We start from the raw sequence: 24,983 nt of genomic DNA, 5'->3' as shown, positions 1-24,983 counted from the left end.
TAGGTAAGATTCGATATCAAGATAAATCTGGTATCAGGGTAGATCTGACATCCAGTGTAGACCGTATCAAGGGTAGACAGTAATGGTAGATCTCATCTCCAGGTCAAAAAGACAAGACTACTCTGCATGAGCCACCTCCCGCGGCCTCTCCAACATCGCTCGCAGTCTCATCTCCGCCGTCGGCCTATCGGTCCGACCGTCGCGGGCAGTCCTGAGCCAGCCAAATAGCGCCTGCGCATCTGCGCCCATCGACGGCCGTTCCGACTCGGAAGGCGATCGCCAGCGTCGCGGTCTGACGTCCGCGTCTGCGTCCACAGCGCCCACCCCCGTCTCTGCCGCGCCGCCGTCCGACGTCAACAGGGGATCGGGTTGGTGGCTTTCTGCTCGCGCGTCGAGAAGCACCTCGGACACTACAGCCGGGGTAAGGATCCGTTGTCTGTGGTCATCGCCGCTTGAGTGCGCCTGTTTCTGCAGGAACGCGCGACCGCCAGTTTTGGGACTCGATACGAACTCTCGCGTAGTCGGAACTGTCGGGGCATCCTTCCCGCAGGCGTCTGCCGATGGTTGGGCAGGCGGCGCCTCTCGAGAAAGGGGTATCGTGGACGGATAGACAGCCGCCCCATGCGGGAGACGATGGTCCCAGTAATCAGCGTGAGAGCGGGGCACATCCCGTCCGTCGAGGAGACTCGGCTCGTCGTCGTAGATAACGACGTTGTCGAGCTGTCGTTCATGGTCCGAGCTCGCCTCTTCGACAGTCAAGAGACCGCCTGCCGGGGCGCGGATCTCGCCCAAGGGAGCGATATGGCTACCGTATTCGTTGGCGAGGCTGAGTTTGCTGCGACCGCATATCTCGCCGATGGACTCTAGGGTGCCTCTGATGTTGGGTTCAATGGCGCGTAGAATGCTATCGATGCCGAAGTCCTCGTGGGACGGGAGTGGGGGCCCACGATTCTGGGACCCGGAGCCAGAGCCACCCGTGAAGAGGAATGATCGCCGCGATGGCATCTTGGACGTTTCTTGGGAATCATGGGGACCGCCTGAATAGGCTCTTACCAGTACCGGCTGCGACGCGTGGGTCGACCGGGTGGGGGGAGGATGATGATGATGGGCCTGATGTCGCGATCTCGCGGACCAGGGTCTGGCGGACGACCCGTTGAGTTGACGGAGGGTCGTGGTACGATACGCACGAGCCGACTCATCGAGGATATAGTCGCGATTGCTATTGCCAGCTGGGGTGGGTTGGTGAGAGGGACCAACGGGTTCGACCACCGGGGTGGAGTGGGAGGGGGTGGTAATCTGCGACCGGCGAGGGGGATGTGGAGGACGAGGAGGACGACGCAACGGTGCGTCAGGGTGGGTGGACACCCTGTCCGACCTGTATTCCAGATCCATCTCCCCGACTTGAAGGAGGGGGGAGGGGCAAGGGGGGGTCGGAAGGGCGATGTACTCCGTCGTAAATACTAGGGGTACTAACTGCCGGCAGAGCGATCCTTGTCCGTGACAAAACAACGTGGGAAGGGGGGGGAGGAGACGCAGATACGACGACACCACCGTTTTGTTTTCCCACGTCCCGTCCACTTGTTCAAAGTGATCCTCTGTGGTGGGATTGGTGGACTTTGTCAGACACCAGTGACACGTTTCGGTGACTGCATGGGCTCACGAGACAACGGACATGCTGGCGGTGCAGCACCACACCAGCGGTTTCTGATTGAGTGGATGAGCGCAGAGCTGCACTGGTGGAAGAGAACTTCTTTGTAAATTGCAGAGTTTCCAGATCTGCAGCCGGACGATCATCGTGGTCCGGTATGGCGATGGAGAAAGAGGGGAAGTGTATCTCAGGTGACCACCATTGCCGGATTGGGCCAAAATAGATTACTAGAAATGTATGGCTGACGAAGATCCTTACACGGTGATACCATGGCCTCTGCATGAGGATATCCTAGTCATCCTTCGTTGAAAGTAAGGTCGGACTTTATTGGAGTACTTGAGATCTGATCAAGATCATCAGTCAATAAAGACTCAAGGTAACGATGGACCGAGCGCCGAGCGGGATCCAGGGCGGGAGATCACCCGAGCCCCGAGCCCTGAGCCGAGCCCCGAGCCGAGCCCCGAGATATGTATATGCGTCTAGCAATGCTACCACGTCTGTCCGAGCAGGTTTCCAAGATGGGGATACTGCGAGGTATTCTTCTTGATCTGACACTTGTACCTATTGGTAGTTACGTTTTAACTAGGTAGTTGGGCACTGCCTTGATATATAAACATAACCGGATTACAATATCAGAGTGAAGCTATTCGAGTGATTGTCGAGGATACTGACTGCGATATGGTCAGGGTAACGATGTAGAGCTTTCAACCTATATTGAAACATTCAAAGAATTAGTCTTTTCATTCTCAAGTATGGACCTTACTTGTATAAAGTCATAGCCTGAAATCAAAGCCGCATGGATCACCGAGGCGAATGAGGGTATCGACTACCGAGGGCCGAACATTCATGGTACTATATATCCCCGAAGATGCCCAATCGTCCACTGCTACTCCGTACGGTCATGACATCCCCCACTCGATAGTCACCAAGCCATCATGAACTCTGAACCATACCCTATGGGCATCCTCGTGGAGGCCGAGTCATTCGATGACTTCGGCGGTTGGGTGATGGACTCCCAGTTTGAGAACGAGATGGGATCCCCATACCTGCTGGCCCACGGAAATGGCACCCCGGTAGCGGATGCCAATACCGTTGTTTCCATCCCCAACACCGCGCGGTACAACGTCTGCGTGCGCGCCAAAGACTGGGTTTTTGGGCATCATCCCGGGAGATTCACCCTCTCCGTCGGTGGGGAACGCCTCCCCACTGAGTTCGGTGCCAACGACCGAGACTGAAATTGGGAACTGGGAGGTCAGGTAAATCTGGCCGCGGGAGACGTCACATTGGCGCTGCACGACCTCACCGGCTTTTGTGGTCGCTGTGACGCCATCTTCTTCACTACGGAGGATACGGCACCACCCGCGGCAGTCAATGAGGCATCCCGCGCATGGAGACGCCGGCTGCGTGGACTCCCCGAAGAGCCTGTCGATGGTGGATCTTTTGATGTCGTTGTCGTCGGAGGGGGCGTAGCTGGCACCGCGGCCGCTTTGACGGCCGCTCGACTCGGCCAGCGAGTGGCCCTGGTGTAGGACCGTCCTTTTCTGGGTGGCAACGCTAGCGTGGAGATTGGCCTCAGTCCGCGGGGATGGACCGGACCGCTGGTGGATGAGTTCTCTGCGAGGACCGAGGATGGTGACCTGCTGGCGGTACGCTTGCTGGAAGCTGAACCAACCGCCACAGTCTTCCTCGAGCACACCGTATACCACGCCGTCACGTCAGGGTCTAGCATCAAGTCGATCGACGCTCGACACGCCCGCAGCGGCCGAGAGACGCGGATTTCCGCCCCCGTATTCATCGACGGCTCGGGAACCGCCGTCCTCGGACGACTTTCCGGCGCAGAGACGCTCTACGGGCAGGAGTCACGGGCGGAGTACGGGGAGAGCCTCGCGCCGGTCAAGGGCGACACCATGCACCACGGCAACACCGTCTTCTTCCGCACCAAAATGGCCGACTCCCCAGTTTTCTTCCCCGCCGTACCGTGGGCCACGGAGGTAGCCAAAGACTACACCGACCTCCGAGGCCAACTACGACGGCCTGGCCGAGAGAATGGCCCCGGACCGGTGATCGTACCCCCTGGCCACGTTCCCGACCCCACGATCAAGGGCCGACTCACGCATTTCTGGGAGTACGGCCAGTGGCTGGACCCGTATACCCAGGGGGAGCACATTCGCGACCACCTGCTCCGCGCAATCTACGGCACATTCTCCAACGTGAAGACCATAGAGCCCGACACCTACGCCAACCTCGCCCTCGACTGGGTGGCTTTCGTGCCGGCGCAGGGCGAGCACCATCGCTACAAGGGCGACTACGTGCTCACCGAGACGGATATCCGCACGCACAAGCCCTTTCCCGACGCCGTGGTCCAGAATGATGGCGCTTTCTGTCTGCACTACCCCGGCGACGAGAAATACGACTTCCAGCTCAAGCACTGGGAGTGGGATGAGCGCGATAAGAAACCCTACGATATCCCGTTTCGGTGTCTGTATTCGGTCAATGTGTCGAACCTTATGATGGCTGGGAAGCACATGAGTGCTACGCACGTTGCTAACTCCAATACTAAGTTTATGGGGAATGGAGGACATCATGGAATTGCGACTGCCGTCGCGGCTTTCCTGTGTCGGAAGTATGGCACGACGCCGCGAGGGGTGTATCAGAGCTATCTGGACGAGCTAAAGACGGCTACGGCCGGTATTGCAAGGGAGAATCATTATGGATCGTATAGACTGGGGAAGGGAAAAGAGTCCTATCTTTAGTCTTCCTGCATGGCTTGCATAGATATCTCAAGATGTGAAGCTAGATCAATATAGGATGAGTCTTGGATTTGTAACACATACTAAATAAAAAACTGTAAGTGGTGATTCAAGAATAACTGTTTTAGATGGATCGAGCTATCTTAAAGCCAAGAACCATGGAATATAAGCCAAATAAACCAAATCCCTATTGTAGGTAGGTGTAGTAGTTGAAGTGTATACTCTGTACTCCAAGTAGAAAAGCCACGGTTGGGCTCTTAGTAGTCGAGACGATCCCGTACTCCGCGCCAACCAACTTCCTCCATCTCACGTCCCTTCTGCACCCTCTCCGACTCCCTCTCTCCACATCCTTTTCAATCCGCGCGTAAAAAATCATATCATCCACTCGTCCATTCATATATCCTTGGTTTGACTCCCGAAATGAACCTATTTCGTGTATGCACCTCCCCGCAAGACCATGATCCCACCAATGGTCCCCCCCCCCCCACCCACCTGCGGTCCCTCCCTGAACTCTCTTGGACTGATTGTTCTAATCGCGCTCCTCTAGTTTGGCGAACCCGACGACTCGGGATCCGATCTTGACGATGATCCCTCTGGCCTCCCCTTTCCAGAACCCCTGTCCCGCTCCTCCTTCCTCGCCCCCGACTTCGACCCAGCCGAGTACCTCTCGTCCCTGACCAACCGACACCAGAGCCTAGAAGACCTCCGCCAGGAGCTGCGCGAATTGGACCAGCTCCTCGGCAGGGAACTTCTAGACCTGGTCAACCATAACTACCAGGACTTCCTGTCACTGGGGTCCGCGCTGCACGGAGGCGAGGAGAAGGTCGAGCAGATCCGCGTGGGCCTGCTCTCCTTCCAGCGCGACGTCCAAACAATCCGGGAGAGGGTCGAAGCCCGCCACGAGGAGATGGAACAGCTGCTGAACGAGAAGAGGCGGCTCCGCGGGAATGCCAATTTCGGTCGCGCCTTGCTGGACTACGCGGACCGGGTGGACGAGCTGGAGAAGAGGCTGATGATCGGGGAGGCGGGTTTGACGTCAACAACAGCGGCTACGCAGCGGCAGGATACGGACAATGGCTCCGGGACGGATTCCGATGATGGGCTGGACACGGATAGTGAGGAGAGCGGCGACGAGGGGCTTCTCACTAACGGAGCGGCCACGGCGCCCTTGGTGTCGCTGAAGAGGCTCGAACATCACATTCAGAAATACGTCTACCTGATGCAACTGTCGTCCCGGCTTGGGGGAGACCACCCGTTCTTTGTCAGTCAGCAGCCGCGCATCGCGAAGATCAACGCGGCTCTCCTTCTCGATCTCAAGACCGCCCTCGAACAGGCCAGTCGGGCGGGCGATAAACAGGACACCAAAACTATGGCCGTTTTGCGCCTCTACAATCTCATGGGAGAGGACAACAGTGCCGTGTCGACCCTGAAGAACTTGAAAAAATTATAGTGCCACTCTCACGGTACTTTCTATTTCCCTCTGCCTAACTCCTTCCCTTCTGTTTTATTACTTGGCATAGCGTCGGCGTTGGAGACCCCGTTGGTTCCCTTTTCTTAGACTATATATTTGAATGAATTCCCATTATACACCAGCTCCTTCCTATTGAAACATAATCTGTACACCCAAAAACAAGTCAATGGCTAATTTAATTTACATCCCGCGCAGTAAGGCGGTGTCGGGGGAATTGTCGCTCGAGAACTCTCCGGTCAAGCTGAAACCAGGCCCATGGGTGGAGCTCAGCACCTATAACTTGTTAGAGTGTGGTCGCTTGTGACCGATCCGGTCGCGGACGAGGAATCAACATACCACTTCGTAGATCTCCTTCGTGATACGGTCGTTCAGACCAGCGGCGTCCTTCTTAATCTGGTTGAGGGTGGCACGCAGGTTGTCCCGCAACTCCTCGGGCGAGAAGCGCAGCTGGCCGATGGGAAGTCGGATAACCGCATCACGCTCGCGGTACACGGTACCGCCACGCAGCATCTCGACACGGTTGGCCACATCTTCAACGACGGTGCCCGTCTTCGCACTCGGCATCATCCCTCGGGGACCGAGAATGCGGCCCAGCGCGGCCTTGTTCAACGCCTCCAAGCTGTCCGGGTGACAGATGACGCGGTCGAATTCAAGCTGTCCGTTCTTGACCTTGTCGAAGACCTCCTGCTCACCAACCAGGACGGCGCCCGCCGCGCGCGCCTCCTTCTCGTGTCTCGACCCCGGTGGGCAGATCACGCAGATCCGCGACTCGGTCTGGACGGAGTGCGGGAATCGGAGCATGTTGCGGATGACGGGTCCATCGCGCTTCGTCTTCAATCGAACGTGAATCTCGTACTTGGTGACTGCTGGGTCACGGCCAACCTCGAAGGCGCGAATGTACCTGCGGGAAGAATAAGTGGTCAGCCAGACGGGTCTCTTCCTCTCTCCCGGAGTAAAGAAACGGTCGACCTACCTCATCGCGTCGCACAGCGCAAACTGCTCGATATCCTTGAGGTCTTTCTGGATGAAATCCCGCGGTCCCTTGCGAGCTTTCTTTGCGGCCTCCTTCTCCTTCTTCTCCTTCTTTCCTTTCTTGAAACCGCGAGTCTGTTGTTGGAAGCCGGCGAGGAAAGGAGCCATTGGCGCTTGACGGAGAGGAGGTCGGCATAACGACAAGACACTCCTTGCCGCGGACGGCAGGAGAGAGCCGTATGAAGAGGACATGGCCGCTGGAGAGGTAACGTGGGTGGATGAAGAGTGGTGTGGAGACAACGAGCGACAAGACAAGAACGGTCGATGGAATTGTTTTCTGGTCCCGAAAGCTCTCTCGGAGGTTCGGGGCGGAGAAACGCGGCGGCCGAGTATACCCAACACCAACGGGTGAAATTGCCCCTCCAACTCTCCCCCACTTCTTCCTCTTGTTCGGTCAATCCTGCACGTTTGAAGGGGTTTAATTCAATCATGTCGAAAGTCAATCTTACCTTGGCTACTCGGGCCAACCAAGCCCTGTTGCTTCCCGTGCTTCTGGTTGCGACCTCTATCAATGAGTCCCGCCCGGAGCCGGTCATCCAGATCACCTACGAGGATGCTGCGGAGCTCCAGCAGGGCGATAAGGCCGTGGTTCAGTTTACTGGAGCCAGTGGCACTCCTGTGTATGGGACCGTGAATGCGCTGCGGGAGTTGCAGTCTAGCTTCCCTTACTTGAAGAGCAAGGATGAGCAACTGGTAAGACGGACCCTGTACTCCCATCCCGCGCGGACGGGAAGAAAAAAGTAGATGGACCCTTTGTCTAACCGGAAATGATTTAATACAGGAGAACGAGTGGCTCTCTCAGCTCGAGTCCTTTACTACGCTCGACTTTAAGGCGCTGGACACTCAGCTGCAGCGCCTGAACACCCATCTGCTTCTGCGGTCGTTCGTGGTTGGATACGCCCTCTCCACTGCCGACATTGCCCTCTGGGGTGCCATTCGGGGCAACCGTGTCGGTATCTCGGCCGTTCGCAAGGGTGCTCTGGTCAACTTGACCCGGTGGTTTACTTTCCTGGAGGAGCTCTGCCCCTGGGCCACTGCGGCCATTGAGGCCCTCAACGCCACTGCCAAGGAGAAGAAATCGGCCAAGGCTAAGGAGGGCGCCAGCTACGACATCGCCCTGCACAACACCGATAAGGGCGTTGTGACCCGTTTCCCCCCGGAGCCTTCGGGGTACCTGCACATCGGACACGCCAAGGCTGCCCTCCTGAACGACTACTTCGCTCACGAGAAGTACAACGGCACGCTGCTTGTGCGTTTCGATGACACCAACCCCAGCAAGGAGAAGATGGAGTTCGAGCAGGCCATCGTCGAGGATCTGGCGTTGATGGGCATCAAGCCGGACCGCACCAGCTACACCAGTGACTACTTCGATGAGCTGTACGACTACGGTGTGCGCATCATCAAGGAGGGCAACGCCTACGCCGATGACACGGAGAAGGAAGTGATGCAGAAGCAGCGCATGGACGGCTTGCCTAGCGCGCGCCGTGATGCGTCGGTCGAGGAGAACCTGGCCCACTTCGAAGAGATGAAGACGGGCAGCGAGGAGGGACAGCGCTGGTGCATCCGCGCGAAGATGTCGGTCGACAACCCCAACAAGGCCATGCGTGACCCCGTCATCTACCGCTGCAACCCCAGCCCCCACCACCGCACTGGCACCCAGTGGAAGATCTACCCGACCTACGACTTCTGCTGCCCGATTGTCGACTCGATGGAGGGCGTCACCCACGCCCTGAGGACCATCGAGTACCGGGACCGAAACCCCCAGTACCAGTGGTTCCTGGATACGCTGAAGCTCCGTCACGTGCAGGTCTGGGACTTTGCGCGCATGAACTTCATCCGCACCCTGCTGTCGAAGCGCAAGCTCACCAAGCTGGTCGACGAGGGCGTGGTCTGGGGCTGGGATGATCCCCGATTCCCCACCATCCGTGGTATCCGCCGTCGTGGTATGACCATTCCCGCGCTGCGGGAGTTCATCCTCAAGCAGGGCCCGAGCAAGAACATCACCAACCTGGACTGGACCCTGATCTGGGCCACCAACAGGAAGTACATCGACCCGGTCGCGCCTCGCCACACGGCCGTCCTCAAGAAGGACCTGGTCAAGGCGACCATCACCCAGAAGGGCCCCGCGGCGCCCTACTCGGAGGAGAAGCCCAGCCATGTCAAGAACCCGGCCGTCGGCAAGAAGAAGGTCGTCTACAGCAGCTCGCTCCTCTTCGACCAGGAGGATGCCAAGAGCTTCAAGCAGGATGAGGAAGTCACGCTGATGGGCTGGGGCAATGCCATTGTGCGCAAGATCACGGCGGACGCCGCGGGTGTTGTTCAGGAGCTGGAGCTGGAGCTCCACCTGGAGGGTGACTTCAAGAAGACGGAGAAGAAGGTCACCTGGCTGTCGGCGGACCAGGAACTGGTGCCAGTGGAGCTGGTGGACTTCGACTACCTCCTGAACAAGGACACCCTGCAGGAGGAGGATGCTCTCGAGGACGTGCTGAACAAGACGACTGAGTTCCGCGAGGACGCCGTGGCCGACTGCAACGTGGCCGACCTGAAGCAGGGCGAGATCATCCAGTTCGAGCGCAAGGGATACTACCGTGTCGACCGGGCCTACGCTCCGGGCCAGCCGGCCGTCCTGTTCAACATTCCCACCGGCAAGACGGGCAAATAAATGTTCGTAATCGCGGCAGGCTATGGCGCCTTACGTTTTGGAATGGATTTGATGAAATAGAGCCGGAGACAACCCCTTCACGGTCTAGAAATACATCAATAATCATTATCAGGTATCTCGTTTCTCAATCGTGTACCCCGTTGAGCAACTAGGCTGCAACCAATCGTTCCTGCGAGGCGTGTGATTGTCGTTGCATCCATAGCCACTGCCAAGCGGGTGGTGACGGCATGGATTCATATAATTACCTCGCTCCTTCGCATCTGGATTTCAACTCCGTAGATCAGCTTCTAATTCTTTTCATGATATTCTCATTACTGGATGTAGTTCAGGGAAAGGACTTGGTGCCGTCTCGACTGGTATCCAAGGAGGAGGTGCTCTATGAAATGGCATACAGTTTAAATGTTTCTACGGCATATCCAGGTAGACAGATCAGTCGTAGATGATAAGTATTTTTTTAACCCCAACCGGCCAATATTGTCTTCACAATCTCCCTCCGTACACAGTCCAGCAATGACGAGTGGTGATGTCTGTTCATCTCGACCCCACTGGCCTCAGGCCGCTGTGACTCAGCATTTAGTCAGCCTCTGCAGTTCGTCTTTTTCTTCTTCTCACTTCATCATTCGTTCTTCACTGTGGATCCATCAGAGTTACATACCCCACAATGATCGATCGTCTCGTTTGATGATCATTTCTCCGATCTATCTTGTACAGCAGATCCCGAGATGTTGATGCAACCCCTCTCATCCTGATCTCCCCTGTCGACTCGTTCCACGGCTCTTCCGCGACCAAACCCCTCCGCTAGTCAGCCACGGCCATGGAAATCAGTCTCGGCTCACTCGGTTCTTCCGAGTCATCTGTTGCATGAACCCTATTATATACTTCGGTGGGACGCCAGAGCAAATGAAGGGCGTTTGTTCCCTGGTGTACCCGGCCCGTAATCCATCGGATCCCTCGGATGGACCTGAAAAATGATCTACGTCAACAAAGTTCCAGCCATGGTTGAATCAAGGAGTCATGGCTCTAATCATGCTGGTGTCCTGAGCATGACAGGCACTGCCCCAGTGGTGCCTTGCCGAAAGGGGTAACACAGGTACCTATCACCACTGAGCTTCTCAGGAATTCTCCTGGACTCGACTACGTCAGCATGATAATCTTTGTGCGATGGTCCCTGCCAGTGGGATCCACTGCCTGTTAGAGTCTTGATCTTGTACAAGCCCATCGATGCAACGCAGCAGCTCTCTTCTCGTGCCAGTTCTACAACATCCTTTTTTCCTTTTCTCTCTTCTACTTCACATTCTATCGTTATTCCGTTTGACCTCTCGTTTCTGTCTTTTCCCCTCCCCAGGTCCGTTCATTTGTACTATACGCGGCGGTGTGCGAAGAGCAGAGGGCCTGCGAATCGAGTCCCCCCTACTTTCATACTATAGCCGGCAAGATGGCTCAGGAAGGCGGCGCTGCCTCCGGTGACGTCGAACGCACGGCGCCAACTCGTGTCTCCACGTCTGAGGGTCGTGCCTCCAGACGTGTCTCCCGGGTCTCCTACAAGGAAGATTATGCCAACCTTGACGAGTATGGCAAGCTCGTCAAGTACGTTTCCACGTACCGCGAGGGTCGGGGAGACGAAGGTCAGGAGGACGAAGAAGTGAAAAGAGTTTGGTACGCACCCTGGAAGAAGCGCAAGGTTCATGTCAGGCGCAAGCCCGCAGAAGAAGGGCAGTACCCGGACGAGTGGCGCATCACCGATATTCACCAGGGTCTCGCCTCCTCCGAGGTCCACGTTCGACGACGCAGTTCCGGGTGGAATGAGCTGGTCTCGGAGAAGGAGAACCCAATCGCCAAGGTCATATCGTATTTCCGAGGGCCCATTCTCTACGGTAAGTTGTCACCCGTGGGAGATGATCACTCCATTTAGGCTGCAAACACAGGAAATCTAACAGGACTGCAGTCATGGAGCTGGCCGTGCTTCTCGCTGCCGGTCTGGACGACTGGATCGATTTCGGTGTCATCATCGGTATTCTGTGCCTGAACGCCGCTGTGGGTTGGTATCAGGAAAAGCAAGCCGCCGATGTCGTGGCCAGTCTGAAAGGAGACATTGCCATGAGGGCGAAGGTCATCCGTGATGGACAAGAGCAAGAGATCCTGGCCAAAGAACTTGTGCCTGGTGATGTGGTATGTATACCTGGAGATCGCGCTGTGCATGCTTTTCGTCCCTTTCTAACGGCACGGTAGATCGTCATTGGTGATGGCAACGTCGTTCCGGCTGATTCTAAAGTGATCTGTGATGTTAATGACCCCAACGGATGGGAAGAATTCCAGACCATGCAGACCCAGGGGGATCTCAGCAGCACTTCGGAATCTGATATCGAAGATGTGGATAACCAGGGTAAGGACAAAGAGACTGAGAAAGAGGGTGAGGGGGGCGAGGAGGGTGAGGGGGCCGAAGCAAAGCCGGCCCCGAGACGCAGGCGAGGCTACCCGATCCTGGCCTGCGACCACTCGGCCATTACTGGAGAGTCCCTAGCAGTCGATCGTTATATGGGCGATATGATCTACTACACGACCGGCTGTAAGCGTGGGAAAGCCTACGCCGTGGTCCAGACTAGCGCAAAAACCTCGTTTGTGGGTAAAACCGCCAGCATGGTGCAGTCCGCGCGCGGCGCGGGCCATTTCGAAATCGTCATGGACAACATCGGTACCTCGCTCCTTATTCTCGTTATGGCCTGGATCCTTGCAGCATGGATCGGCGGCTTCTTCCGTCATCTGCCTATCGCCTCCCCTCGCCAGCAGACCCTCCTCCATTATACCCTGGGCTTGCTCATCGTTGGTGTGCCCGTTGGTCTTCCTGTGGTGACCACCACCACCATGGCCGTGGGTGCGGCCTACTTGGCCAAGAAGAAGGCGATTGTGCAAAAGCTCACGGCAATTGAATCGTTGGCGGTAAGTCGTGTCTGTCATGGTGAGAGAGAGTACCATAGCTAACCTAGTATCAGGGCGTTGATATCCTGTGTTCCGATAAAACCGGCACGCTTACAGCCAACAAGCTAAGCATCCGGGATCCTTATGTCGCGGAAGGGGTCGACATCGATTGGATGTTTGCGGTGGCCGTCCTGGCGTCGTCCCACAACATTGAATCTCTGGACCCGATCGACAAAGTAACGATCCTCACGCTCAGGCAGTATCCCAAGGCGCGCGAGATCCTGCGTCGAGGCTGGACTACGGAGAAATACCAACCCTTCGACCCGGTTTCCAAGCGTATCGTGACCGTTGCAAGCTGCGATGGCATCAGATACACTTGCACCAAGGGAGCCCCCAAAGCTGTGCTCCAGCTGACCAACTGCTCCAAAGAGACCTCCGACCTCTACAAAACCAAAGCGCAAGAATTTGCCCACCGTGGCTTCCGCTCCCTTGGTGTTGCGGTGCAGAAAGAAGGCGAAGAGTGGACCTTGCTTGGCATGCTCCCGATGTTTGACCCGCCTAGAGAGGACACGGCGCACACGATCCATGAAGCCCAGAACCTCGGTATCAGTGTTAAGATGCTTACTGGTGACGCATTGGCTATTGCCAAGGAAACTTGCAAGATGCTTTCGCTTGGCACTAAAGTGTTCAACTCGGACAAGCTTATCCACGGCGGTCTCAGTGGGGCGATGGCCGGGGACTTGGTTGAAAAAGCAGATGGATTTGCAGAGGTCTTCCCTGAACACAAATACCAGGTGGTCCAGATGCTTCAGGACCGAGGGCATCTAACTGCGATGACTGGAGATGGTGTGAACGACGCCCCGTCCTTGAAGAAAGCGGACTGCGGTATTGCGGTGGAAGGTGCATCAGAAGCAGCGCAATCAGCATCAGACATCGTGTTCTTGGAGCCAGGCTTATCGACTATCATCGACTCGATCAAAGTGGCGCGGCAGATCTTCCACCGGATGAAGGCGTATATTCAATACCGTATCGCCCTCTGCTTGCATTTGGAGATCTACTTGGTCACGTCGATGATTATCATCAACGAGAGTATTCGCGTGGAACTGATTGTATTCTTGGCCCTCTTTGCGGATCTGGCAACCGTGGCAGTGGCATATGATAATGCGTCGTTCGAACTCCGACCTGTGGAGTGGCAACTTCCGAAAATTTGGTTCATTTCAGTGCTTCTCGGTCTTCTCCTTGCGCTGGGCACCTGGGTGGTCCGCGGTTCTATGTTCCTACCGTCCGGAGGTATCGTGCAGAATTGGGGCTCCATTCAAGAAGTGCTGTTTCTGGAAGTGGCGCTGACGGAGAACTGGCTCATTTTCGTCACTCGCGGTGCAGACACATGGCCATCGATCCACCTAGTCGCCGCCATCCTGGGTGTGGACATCCTAGCTACCATCTTCTGCCTGTTCGGTTGGTTCACCAACGAGACGATGCCCACAAACCCCGCAGACAAATTCGTGGAGACAACCAACGGCTGGACGGACATCGTGACCGTCGTCCGGGTATGGGGCTACTCACTGGGCGTGGAAATCGTCATCGCCCTTGTGTATTTCATGCTCAACAAATTCAAGTGGCTCGACAATTTGGGTCGAGCCAAGCGCGACAAGGGCGACCTCAAGATCGAGAACCTGCTCGGTCACCTGGCGCGCCTTACACTCGAGTACGAGGAGCCCGGCAAGCCCAAGGGTCGGTTCTTCCTGGCTGCAAGCAAGGAAGAAGAGGAGGCGGAGTAGTCTGTTATGCCTTTCTGGTAGGCGTCTCTATCTGAATCTGCTTTGATTTATGGGGTTGGGGGTATTCGTATTCGGGAATAATTGTTTGGTTTTTTGGTTTTTCGGTTGTTTGGTTGATTTCACGGGCAAAAGTTCGACTGTTGCTGGGAAGGAGGAGGGAAGCAACAGTAAAGAAAGAGATATATATGTGCTATTTTAATTTACCTACTAGTAATAGCTTCGATAATAATAATATTCAACAATATGTGCGGTTCTAGTGTGGCTGTATAAGTAAAACTACAGGCATAGCATAGAATGGCTACGCGTGTAGTCGTTGCACATTACGGTGTCTAGCTACGAACTCTATCCTCCACAAACGGCAGCCTCATGGAGTTGAGGAACAATTATGATTAAATTAATTAAAGTAGCTTTTCATAAGACGTTTTTGTTCCCACCCAAGCGAGGCATCTATGCCCGAGTCCCACAAGTGATGTGGGCCGTCTCAGGCTGTAGCTAGAGCACACAAGCATGCACATACATCATGGGATGTTGTTTTCTTTCCCAGCAAAGAAAGCAAATTACAGCCCACGAGCCTTGTTCCAGGCCTCCTCGAGGTCGTTGCCCATAGCGCGCTCGGCTTCTCTCTCCATGACGCGGCGGGAGGGCAGGTTGCGCTTGCTGATGGAGTGGTTGGCTTCTTCTTTGGCGAGTTCGACTGTTTTGGTTATTAGTTGGGTTTGTTTCAATGGTTGGGGAATATGTGGGGGGAGGGGATAGAAATTACCGTGGAGGAAGACGGCCGCGCGCTTGCCGCTGAACATGGCGTGCGGGACGTTGGTGCTGCCATCGCTGTTGCAGTCGCCGATGGCGAAGACGCCTGGGAGGGTGGTGCGCATGCCCGGGTTGGACTGGGCGTCGATCTTTCCGTCGATCATGGCGAGGCCGAGACGGTCGGGGAGGTCGGAGCGCTGGGCGGAGGGGTAGTTGGTGATGAAGGCGTTGCGGTCTTCGTGGGAGCCGTCGACGAAGTGGATGCGGAAGATGTCGAACTGGCGGCCGTGGTTATCCTTGTTGGTGTTGCCGTCTTGGAGACGCTCGAAGGAGGCGATGACGCGGTTGTCGATGCGCACGCCGTACTTGTCGAACTGCTTGCGCCAGTTGGGGTTCTTCTTGGCGATGGCGGCTTCGGCTTCGGGGGTCTGCGTGCCGTTGAGGTAGACGACGATGTCCTTGTTGAGGGTCCAGATCTCGTTGACGCTGGCCAGGGAGTCTGGGAGGGGGCCGAGGACGCCGAAGGGCTGGTCGCGGTGCTCGAAGCCGTCGCACCATGGGCACCAGTAGACGCCCTTGCCCCAGGCTTCTTCGAGGCCCGGGGTGTTGGGCAGGATGTCGATCATGCCGGTGGCGAGGACGACCTTCTTGGCATAGTACTCTTTGCCGGTGGCATCGGTGGCTTTGAAGAGGGTGTCGGTGGCGTCGCCGTCTTTGGGGATGGAGACGGGTTCGATTGACTGGATCTTCTGGTCGATGAAGGTGGCTGTCTCGTTGTAGTTGGCGGTGATCTGATCGCGGGCGAGACCGCGGAATTCGCTAGGAACGGTGCCTGACGGAGGTTAGTGATTTGATAGGAGGCGGGGGTGATTTCCAAGGGACGCGTAGATAACCTACCATCATTCCCGATCACATCGTGCATGTTCCGCGTGGGGTCATTGCGGTATTCGTGCGAGTCGAACAAGGCCGCCGAGCGCCTCACCCGCGACAGTCCGCTCAGGGCACTTAATCCGGCGGGGCCGCCACCGACTACAATGGTCTCGAAGTCCGGCTCGGGGGTGGCGGCGGCCAGAGCCAGCGAGAGGGACGCGAAGAGGGAGTAGAAGACTGATTTGGGGGCCATGATGAAAGACCGTCAATCTGGAATGGACGGGAGAGGGTAGGAGGCTGTATGGCTGGTTGACTGATCAGTCGCGGGGCGACCAACGCCCCTTATATACTCTCCCGGATCCGGGATGGAGACGGCAGTCGCACCCTGACTGCTGCAGAGTAAGATTGCTGAGTGCGATCAGCTAGCCAAGAGACCCGAGTCCACCTTGCACGGTCGTACAGGACATGGCTGGCCGGACACGGCGGGATCGGCATGGCGCATGGTGTAGCCTATTATGGAGCCGAATCGGGCGATTTGTGATAGTCCGATGCAGGGAGAGATGCAGATTATATTGGTGACGATTCGGAGTCGACCTCCGCAAACAGATTGAGGAATGCGTGACGGAAGGGGAATTGAGTCATGGTGCGACCGGGATGCATTGGTTGGCTGTGATTTGGACTGGAGCCACTCGGGACCGTCAGCTTCGCTTCAGCTGAACGTATGTCTGGTGGAATAGGATCGGTGGACCGAATGCACTGGATTTCAGGGGAGGTGGATCAGCAGGGTGCATAATCAATAATTCCAATAGACTCGTTAGTTGATGCATGGCGCCGATCCTTGCGGGTTTAGTGGGTCTTCCGCTTGAGACAGGAGCTGGAAGATCAGATTAATTTGGGAGCATTGATTTGGGAAGGAAGAGAAGAGGGAAAAGATGGGGAGATGGAAAGGAAGAAAGAGTAATAAAAGGAGAATATGAAGCCAAAGAGAACATAGTCTGGAAGGCACGGGATCGACAGCCCTATATTTCTATCTATATCTATATCTATATATTCCATATATCTATATATATATATACGGAGATCATTTAATAAAGTTTGATTTTTAATCTATTATCCGAGTACAATATAGACTGCCGGCTTGAAAGTATAATATATGGATTGATCTCGAGATTGGTACGGAGCATGCTTAGCGCTATTTCATGTCAGATATAAAATTCTTGAGCTGTAGTGCGTCTCTATGGCTACACCTTTGGTCAGGAAACAGCATAGGCTATAGCTCTGGTGAGCACATGCGCGGTCCTTGACTGTGTTTCCTCAACTTGCTATCCTCACTGTAGAGATGGGTGCTTCACGCTTAGTCTGGCAACGACTGACCGCAAGAGAGGATTTGGTTGCCCGCCGATTGCCTCGGGCCTCTCAATCTCCTCTTCGATATGTGCCTCAGTTTGGTTCAGATAGTTGAGGGTAGCTTTGAAGGTCCCTGCTTTCCCGAGGAGGTCAAGAATCAGCTCCTTGCTTTCACGGGGAAACTTCTGACGTTGCTGGAAGAGACTGGTGACGTAGCTCGTCGCGTCGGGGCTTTCATGGATGAGATGGACTATTAAAAAGGAATACTTTCCTTCGTCAAGGTCTTCACAAAACCCCTTTTGCTCAATGTAGTCCGACGACCTGAGATTCATGTAATCATCCCGTACTTGGAAGAACCTCCCTAATAGAACCGTCAATCTGGTCAAATCCAAACTAGGATGGACCGGGCTCTCTGCTTGGAGAAGACCCACCAGCATCTGGAACATGGCCCCTGTTTTATCGTCCACCATACCCATGTACTCGCTTTCAGACGGACACTAATTATGAAACCTCCAGTACAAATCCCAGCTCTGACCCAGATGGAGACGTTCGGCGTGCTCGAGAACGACGTCCATGGACTGTGGACTCTTCAGTCATCGGGCCTCTTGGATGGCTTGGATAAACATGAATGTCGCACTGTTCGTTGCTTGCGGGGTTCCATAGACAAGATGCACGGCGGGCTGCCTTCGCCGCAATTCCGAACTGTCTTCGATGTCATCCAGAATCAGTGACGCGTTGTGCAATAACTGAACAAGACTCTCGATGGTCTTGAATGGGCCCTGTGGTACACAGAACCAGAGATTGAATGCGTCGATGAGCATCGATCTTATTCCTTTCGAGGGAAGGGAGTTGATATAGTCTCGTGGGGCAGCGACTGCTGCATAGTTCTGTTGGCCACCCTCAATCCACCGCTCCAGACGCTTCCAGTCCTCCGGGTGTTGCGTAGCAAACCGCTCCTTCCGCTTCATGTACTCTGTTTCGGTTTCAATAATCATTCCTTTCACCTTCTCCTTTGCTTCGCTGATTGACAAACGCTCTGTCCGACTGATGGCATCAATGCAGTTCATCAGTCTTTTGCCTTGAGTCTGCCATCGACAAAGCTCCGTGGTTTTCCGTTTGGGAGCACACGAAGCCAAGACGGCATGTATTCGATGAGTTGCGAAGGATAGGATAAACTTCACTTCTGCTGGATATGATCTAGCGTGGTCAGTTCTGTAAGAACATACTAGGGTACGTTAGTAGAAACATATATCACTACTCGCTGAAAATGTCCCTCGCAAATGTTACCAATTGATAGCTTCTGATATGGCCAAGTGTACGCTGCTAGTTTCATATATGAAAGACAGTGACCAAAGGAGATGGAGACAAGGGTGGTCATATGATTTACCATAGATCCATGGCTAAATAAAACGATGAAGGCTCAGACAGGATATTGTAAGCTTGCTTAACAGTGACAACAAGCTTTGTTCCATAAGAAGAAGTTCCATATATCCAATTGATAATGACCAGTGACGATATAAAGACAAACTTATACCTCAGAAGTGCGACTTCCAAGTAGCAAGAAAATGGAACACCCCAGTGTCCCTAAAAATCCAATTGTATGGCTCATGGGTTCTGCTGTGCGGTATTACAACTCCTTCTGAAAGGGATACTAAAACCGACGAAAGTACTCCTGGAATCTATGTCCCTGGTACGCAATCGTCATGCAGAAACCCACAACAAAAGTGGTCAATGGGACGGAGATGGCCCAGAACATCCATTGACCAGTGTCCATATCACGAATATCCGGGGTATTCATACCGAAGTAACTGGTCATGAACGAAAGAGGCAGAAATATCACGGTCACTGTCGTGAACACCATAACGGCTTTGTTGTTGTTGTCCTGCTTTAATTCGACCTGGAGTGTCACCTGGAAGCCACCGTCAGCTGTGGGGATCGACAAGACAAATCATTTGGTCGACCAAACCTGTTGCTTCAGTCTGCGGATCCCCAGTTTGAGATCGTTGTACAACTCGGTGTTATCTTCCAACATCCGGCGGACTGCATCCAGCTCCTCGACCCAGGCGCTCTGCGTGGGGAGCCGATGCGAACTTTGGATTCTGAATTCTGTGGTTGTCTCTAGCTGATCTTGTGTGATCAAGATGGCACTATCTAATTCTTCTTCTGCAAGATCTAGATCATCGAGAAGGCTCCTTGCTGGATGATCTCTGACTGCAAGCCTCTGAAAAACAGTCAACTATGTTCTGAATTGACACTTGCATGTTCCGACCCAAACACAGGGCAAATCAAAGAGACCAACGTACCAATTTCAAAGTATACTCCTGGTATAACTTTCCGAAATCCATGTGCACCACAGAGTTTGAAGCCCTGGCGTCAGATGTGCTGAATATAGACGATAGATACGCATTTTCCGGGCTCAGCGGGAGTGGGAGATCGCAATCCCCGTTGACCAGGGAGGTAATGACGGAAGCAATGATTCCACTAGAGTTGACGGTGGAGTAGGCCATCAAATCAGGGGGGCTCTGGTACTCAAACAATTCCAGGATTTCGACTTTGGCACGCTCGAGATTTCTCATCACCATAAACAATGAACTTAAGTCTGCGCTCGTCCAATGCACAGGGTTTTCAAGTAGGCCTCGCCCGGGGACGGGCCCCTCTGAATAGGTCTCGATTCTTGACTGCAAATCTGGTTTATCTGGGGGTGGAGAGGGTCTGCGATATTCCTCATCTGTTGCTATCGTATTGCTGTAGATAACCACAGCATCTTCCTCATGTGGAGCATATGCTGTGTTCGGCACGTCCATTGTATCCGGAATGCTCCCTTCATCAGAGCCGGTAGCCTTTTGCGGCCACGGCAGGCTGTAGTTGAACACGACCAACCCCTTGACCAGGTTTTCCAGCGTATCGACGACGGAGTTCAATAGAAACAAATCGTTTTGCCGGCCATAGATTCCCCGTCTGATGGATTGCGAAACAACAAGGCATTTACCTATTTCCTTAGAAGCCTGGTCAATTTCGCACCTTTTCAGGGTATCCCAGTCAAGATTCTCGCACTTCTGCTCTCATAGATTAGTCCGCCCAATAGGAACAGGTGAGGTGTATGGCAGGTACTCACCTTTACGATGTCATGCAATGCACCAAGGGCTTTCAATTTAACCGTAGAGTAAACATCTTGCGGCATAAAGTGATCTATGAGATCCTGCGCGTCGGTCGCCAGTGCCACTAGAACCCTGGAGGAACTAGATCGAGTGGATTCTAACTGACTGACTAGATCTTTAAGCTCGGATGTTGACGTAGTCTCCTGTTCTCTATATGAATTTTTACGACTCAATGATCTGTGGATATGGGCCATAGGGGAGTCATCAACCGCCACAGGACCAGTCCCTCCATCAGAGTCCTGTGATGATTCTGTATCACTGGGGATATCAAGCTCTTGGTATCTTCTGGAGTCTCCGGTCTTACCATCACCCTTTGTTGTTGAGTAGATTGACCACATCAGATAACCTAAGAGGCCGTCAGAGAAATCCCATAGAGAAATAGCGGGAATTGATAGACACTGCGCCAAAACACCAGTTCGGTATTCTGTTCCGGGTTGACATGATATCTCAGCAGAAATCATGTTATTGATGCATACCTGCAGATTCATCCCGAGATTCTCTCACAGTGGCTGTTTGCGCCACGTTCCGAGGAGCCCAGAAAGCAGATTCACGGATTCCCTCGCGTCGGCGTTGCTTAGATGTGCTGTAACATCCGGGCCAGGAGCAGACCCGGGGGCTTTCGTCTAGATCGTTTGGTGGCGAAAGAGACTCAGAACCAACATCGCCTTCGGTAGTTACCCATCTACGGCGTCTTCGACGCCCACCTGCATACTCTCTACGTCTGTTCAACTGACTTTGACGATCGTGATCCTGCAGGTTTTCCCGCGTCTTGGTGTGGTCCTTCAGTTTTTCAACCAAGTCCACGGACGTAGGGCCATCAATCAGTATTTTATCGTCTGTCTGATCTGGTTATCATAGTGCTCGAATTTAGACAAAGGCATAATACATACAGAATTGTGACTTAACACATCGAAGGCTTCAAAACTTTCACGATCGATGTCGGTCATTTTGGTTATGTCCGACCTAAGGCCCGACGTCTCGACATACTCTTGCTGGGTATTTCGCGCGATAGAATCTTCCCAACCGCTGTTTTCGTATGGAAGCAGAACAATGATATCAAGCAAGACACCAGGCTTGTCACCGTTTCTTACTAATGACTCCCAGTCATCAACTCCAATTTCCAATGATTTCCACATGTAAAACTCTCGACATCCACATGCATCCGAAGCACGTGGGAGTATATGTGGTGGACTTTGAGCAGGAAGTCCTACAGCCGTCAGCTAGCGTTCGGGGAGTGAATGACAGCAAACAAGAAATGGAATTTTATCGACAATGGCATATGAGGAAACGCACAAACCAGGCCCTGCATTCTTTCAGTTTGATACAGAATGTGAGTCCCCATCGGAGCCGAAGGCGCACGCTCGCATCAAACTCGCTCTCCGCGACTGTCGAAATATAGCTAGTTGGACGTGTATGCAGTTGGGTCGGAGCACATGTCGCAATATAGTCTACGCATGTCAAAACACGCGGTACCGCTTTTAACTTATCAATCAGAAATACCATAAGGCAACGTACCATCATTTATCAGAAGACACCACACCTGCGGGACATAGATGACTTTATCTACTGACGAGGGCTCCAACCGATTCACGGCCTGGCCGAATTCTCGCGAAAAAGGCGATCCATTTCGATAAAATGATTCGACCAAGGCTCTTACCGGATGCCATTTGCCTCCTTTGCGCGGGAACCTGCCCTCGCTTAGGAGAAGGTACGGTAGTGTCATGAATAGACAGGTACCGTCCACTGTGAGCTCGGTTTCTTTCTCGCGCGTAGCCTTAAACATGCCTCGATGGACTCCATTTGAAAACTTCTTCCCACCAGAAACGCTGGTTTCTATCTGCGATTGTAGGTCAAAAAGCCAGTCCTTGATCGCCGCTTTGGTAGCCACGGGAACACGGGCGTTCTCAGTGGCACGGCTCTGAGACTGGTTACTTGAAATGTCCTCATTCAATAGTCTGTGAGGGCTTACCACAAAATCATCAAAACATATCTCTGTGTGTTGAATATGTCTGAATGGCATGAGCAGATATGTAAGGCGGGGGGGGGGGGGGGGGGGGGTGTTGGTATTTCACCTACAGCCAGCGTAGACCTCCAACCCCGGACGAAGACGCATCACCCTCTCCCGTCGTCAGAAACAAATGTGAACTCCGGCCTCCAAAAGGAACACGACGAGTAGGGACCTGAACATGAAGTAGGTCTTCAATTAGTTGACCCTGTTCAATTGCACCAATTAGTTTCCCCTGCGTACTGACGGATTCACAGGAAGAACGTTATGACTCACACGTGACCCCTCGCGCGATTCTAGATCCTCATCCATGGGGTTTCCACTCCCCCAGCGATACCAAGCACGGCGTCGAGACTTTTGGCTTGCCATTGCTGATTGTAGCGGCGGGACCAGGCTGGTGGATTGCCGTTCCTGCCTGCGTTTGTTTGCTTCGCGGGCGAAGGGCTCATCGAACTCGCCAGTCCTCATGCGCTTGGGAGGTTCTATGGCCTTGGTATTGTCCGCCATTATAGAGAATCACGTATATTATGCTCAACTTTCCTATGTATCATTAGGTCTGGTTTAACGTTAGGTTTGCCTTCGGCGAGGAGAAAACTTTTGCGGCGAGGCTGAGACTGGGCTGAAAGTGAGGGGTTAATGGTATTAACCATTTACAGCCTAATAACAGGATTTCCCCTGCAGGTGCATTGTTTATATGTGATAAGGACCGGTTTATACTCCGTGGCTTCCATTCAGACATTGGGTGGGCTCAGACGATCTCTGCATTGCAGAAAGTGGCATACGGTAGAGACAGTATGGGAAGACGGATGAAACAGTCAAAATTTCGATGATATTGGTAAATATTAGCACTATAATAAGGTCGAATTAGTTTCGAAATGGTTGCAAGATACATGAAGAGGCTAGTTACAATCTGTATGGGAAAGCCCTGCACGTCAGCTGACACGTCGAACCCTATGTATAAGAGACTGAAATCAGACAGTATGAATTTTTGATCACCAAATCAGTACGTTATCTGAGTCTAACATAAATACAAAATAGCCATCCGCGAACAAAAATTGAACCAGAATATAAACCATCTACCCGCTCCAGCTACGAGCCCGCGACTGGCCCTCCCCAAGCGCCTGAACCACAGTGTCCAAGAAGCCCTTATTAGAGTACACCTGCGTAACATCCCAAAACATAGCGCCGCCAAAGCTGTCAAACGTCTGGGCATATTTGATCACCTGCGCCAGCTGCTCGGCATCCACATAGCCAGAGTTCGCAGCAGCCTTATTGCCAGGTGCGCCGACGAACACCTTCGCATTCTTATTCTGCGACGTCTCGCGCGCCCACTTATCCCACGTGTGGAAGTTGAAGTTGGTCTGGTCTTCGGAGTTGGACTGGAACGATTGCAAGCCGCAGGCATTGTTGTAGAACTGAACAAACACCGCGTCGATGGACACCGGCCCGTTCAGGATGTCCTTGTCCGCGGCGTCGGGATAGGGGCATTGCGGGGCGGAGGTCAGATAGATCCGCTTGGAGCCGTCTGCGTCAGCGAGCTCGCGCAGCCGGCTTGCGAACGGAGCCATGTTCTTTACGGCGGCTTCGAAGTCGAAGTCGAAGCCGTCGACGGAGGCGTCTCCGAAGGGTCGGAGGACCTCGCTGTCGGCTGCACCGTTGTTGTCAGAACGGGCTGAATGTGAAGCGTGGAAGCGAGTGGGGTGGAATGGGTAGCCGAATAGGTAATTTCCGCCGAAGAAGTTAGTTGGCCTTGCGTGCGTTGGCTTCGTGTTTGTTGGCTTCGCGTGGGCGACGGTGGTACTCTCGCTGGGCTGGGGCTTGTCCGAATTGCTGCTGGAGCTGCTGGAGCTGCTGGGGTTGCTGGGGTTGCTGGGTTCGCCGTGGCTGCTTGTGTTGCTTGGGCTGTTGGTACTGCTTGGGCTGTTGGTACTGCTGGGGCTGCTGGGGCTGCTGCTGGAGCTGCCGCCGCTGTTGTTGCCGCTATCGCCACTACCGGACGACGGGCCGAACGTCTTCCAGATCATCTCGGCACCAGCCTTTGCGTCGGACTCGGATTCGAAGCCGCCCTCGCTGTAGGTCGCGCCACCGATAGACAGGATGATAGTCTTGCCCTTCTTCTGACAGGATTTGATGTCCTCCCTGGGACAGTCAATTGCTAGTCTCGCGAGTGGGTGCCTGGTTTGAGGACAATACGTACCCGATTTCAGGACAGTTCTTCAAGTTAGTTCCTTCGAATGTTTCGCAGTCATCGCTTGCGGTAGACATATCGTACTCGGGGTGTCCGCCCTGTCCGTTGACTCTCATCACAAAGGCGAGAAGGATTGCCTGCTATTGTTAGATATCTTGTTTTATATCATCTGATATGGATGTAGCCTCACATCAATGTCCTCATCTGGACATGTTAACTCAGTTTGATGTACGTCGTATGGGAGATACTATGGAAACTCACTATCGCAGTAATGCCTCAGTCTCTGCTGAGCTTGATCCCCTTGGCCGTCGAAGGAGTTCTGGCCTGTAGGCGAGCTGTCAATCACGTTCCACCGCAGTTGGATCAAAGATTACTTACCCCAGTAAACAACAACATTCTTGCTGC

The 24,983-nt window shown here is 53.9% G+C and overlaps 7 protein-coding genes across 7 annotated transcripts; 4 read left to right on the top strand and 3 right to left on the bottom strand.

Moving 5' to 3' along the window:
* Nucleotides 1–44: 44 nt before the first annotated feature.
* Nucleotides 45–1,956, bottom strand: BDW47DRAFT_98355 (uncharacterized protein). Its single transcript, XM_024820627.1, has one exon. It carries the CDS (start codon nt 1,390–1,392, stop codon nt 118–120), a length of 1,275 nt encoding a protein of 424 aa, XP_024676379.1. The 5' UTR covers nt 1,393–1,956; the 3' UTR covers nt 45–117.
* A 627-nt stretch (nt 1,957–2,583) lies between these two features.
* BDW47DRAFT_114985 (FAD dependent oxidoreductase) lies at nt 2,584–4,401 on the top strand (the record flags this gene model as incomplete). Its single annotated transcript, XM_024814744.1, has 3 exons — nt 2,584–2,863; nt 2,900–3,173; nt 3,207–4,401. The coding sequence occupies 3 exons, from the start codon at nt 2,584–2,586 to the stop codon at nt 4,399–4,401; spliced, it is 1,749 nt and encodes a 582-aa protein (XP_024676378.1).
* Nucleotides 4,402–4,764: 363 nt separating this feature from the next.
* Nucleotides 4,765–5,929, top strand: BDW47DRAFT_98352 (COG2 family protein). Its single transcript, XM_024820626.1, has 2 exons — nt 4,765–4,833; nt 4,946–5,929. Exons 1-2 carry the CDS (start codon nt 4,819–4,821, stop codon nt 5,846–5,848), a joined length of 918 nt encoding a protein of 305 aa, XP_024676377.1. The 5' UTR covers nt 4,765–4,818; the 3' UTR covers nt 5,849–5,929.
* A 5-nt stretch (nt 5,930–5,934) lies between these two features.
* On the bottom strand, nt 5,935–7,149 carry BDW47DRAFT_27380 (mitochondrial 54S ribosomal protein uL1m). Its single transcript, XM_024818630.1, has 3 exons — nt 6,843–7,149; nt 6,206–6,770; nt 5,935–6,142 (listed from the first exon to the last, which is right to left on the bottom strand). Exons 1-3 carry the CDS (start codon nt 7,091–7,093, stop codon nt 6,050–6,052), a joined length of 909 nt encoding a protein of 302 aa, XP_024676376.1. The 5' UTR covers nt 7,094–7,149; the 3' UTR covers nt 5,935–6,049.
* Nucleotides 7,150–7,293: 144 nt separating this feature from the next.
* Nucleotides 7,294–9,677, top strand: BDW47DRAFT_27370 (glutamate--tRNA ligase GUS1). Its single transcript, XM_024818629.1, has 2 exons — nt 7,294–7,594; nt 7,683–9,677. Exons 1-2 carry the CDS (start codon nt 7,331–7,333, stop codon nt 9,561–9,563), a joined length of 2,145 nt encoding a protein of 714 aa, XP_024676375.1. The 5' UTR covers nt 7,294–7,330; the 3' UTR covers nt 9,564–9,677.
* Nucleotides 9,678–10,890: 1,213 nt separating this feature from the next.
* BDW47DRAFT_27367 (putative plasma membrane H(+)ATPase) lies at nt 10,891–14,274 on the top strand. The gene is made up of 4 exons (XM_024818628.1): nt 10,891–11,437; nt 11,509–11,732; nt 11,793–12,500; nt 12,554–14,274. Exons 1-4 carry the CDS (start codon nt 10,999–11,001, stop codon nt 14,258–14,260), a joined length of 3,078 nt encoding a protein of 1,025 aa, XP_024676374.1. The 5' UTR covers nt 10,891–10,998; the 3' UTR covers nt 14,261–14,274.
* Nucleotides 14,275–14,666: 392 nt separating this feature from the next.
* On the bottom strand, nt 14,667–16,796 carry BDW47DRAFT_98348 (NAD(P)/FAD-dependent oxidoreductase). The gene is made up of 3 exons (XM_024820625.1): nt 15,908–16,796; nt 15,024–15,842; nt 14,667–14,954 (listed from the first exon to the last, which is right to left on the bottom strand). Exons 1-3 carry the CDS (start codon nt 16,131–16,133, stop codon nt 14,818–14,820), a joined length of 1,182 nt encoding a protein of 393 aa, XP_024676373.1. The 5' UTR covers nt 16,134–16,796; the 3' UTR covers nt 14,667–14,817.
* Between the last annotated feature and the right edge of the window lie 8,187 nt (nt 16,797–24,983).

The sequence above is a fragment of the Aspergillus candidus genome, assembly GCF_002847045.1.
Source record: "Aspergillus candidus strain CBS 102.13 unplaced genomic scaffold BDW47scaffold_2, whole genome shotgun sequence".
Taxonomy (NCBI): domain Eukaryota; kingdom Fungi; phylum Ascomycota; class Eurotiomycetes; order Eurotiales; family Aspergillaceae; genus Aspergillus; species Aspergillus candidus.
Note: the sequence above shows the minus strand (reverse complement) of the source record. Positions and strands in the feature narration are given on the sequence as shown.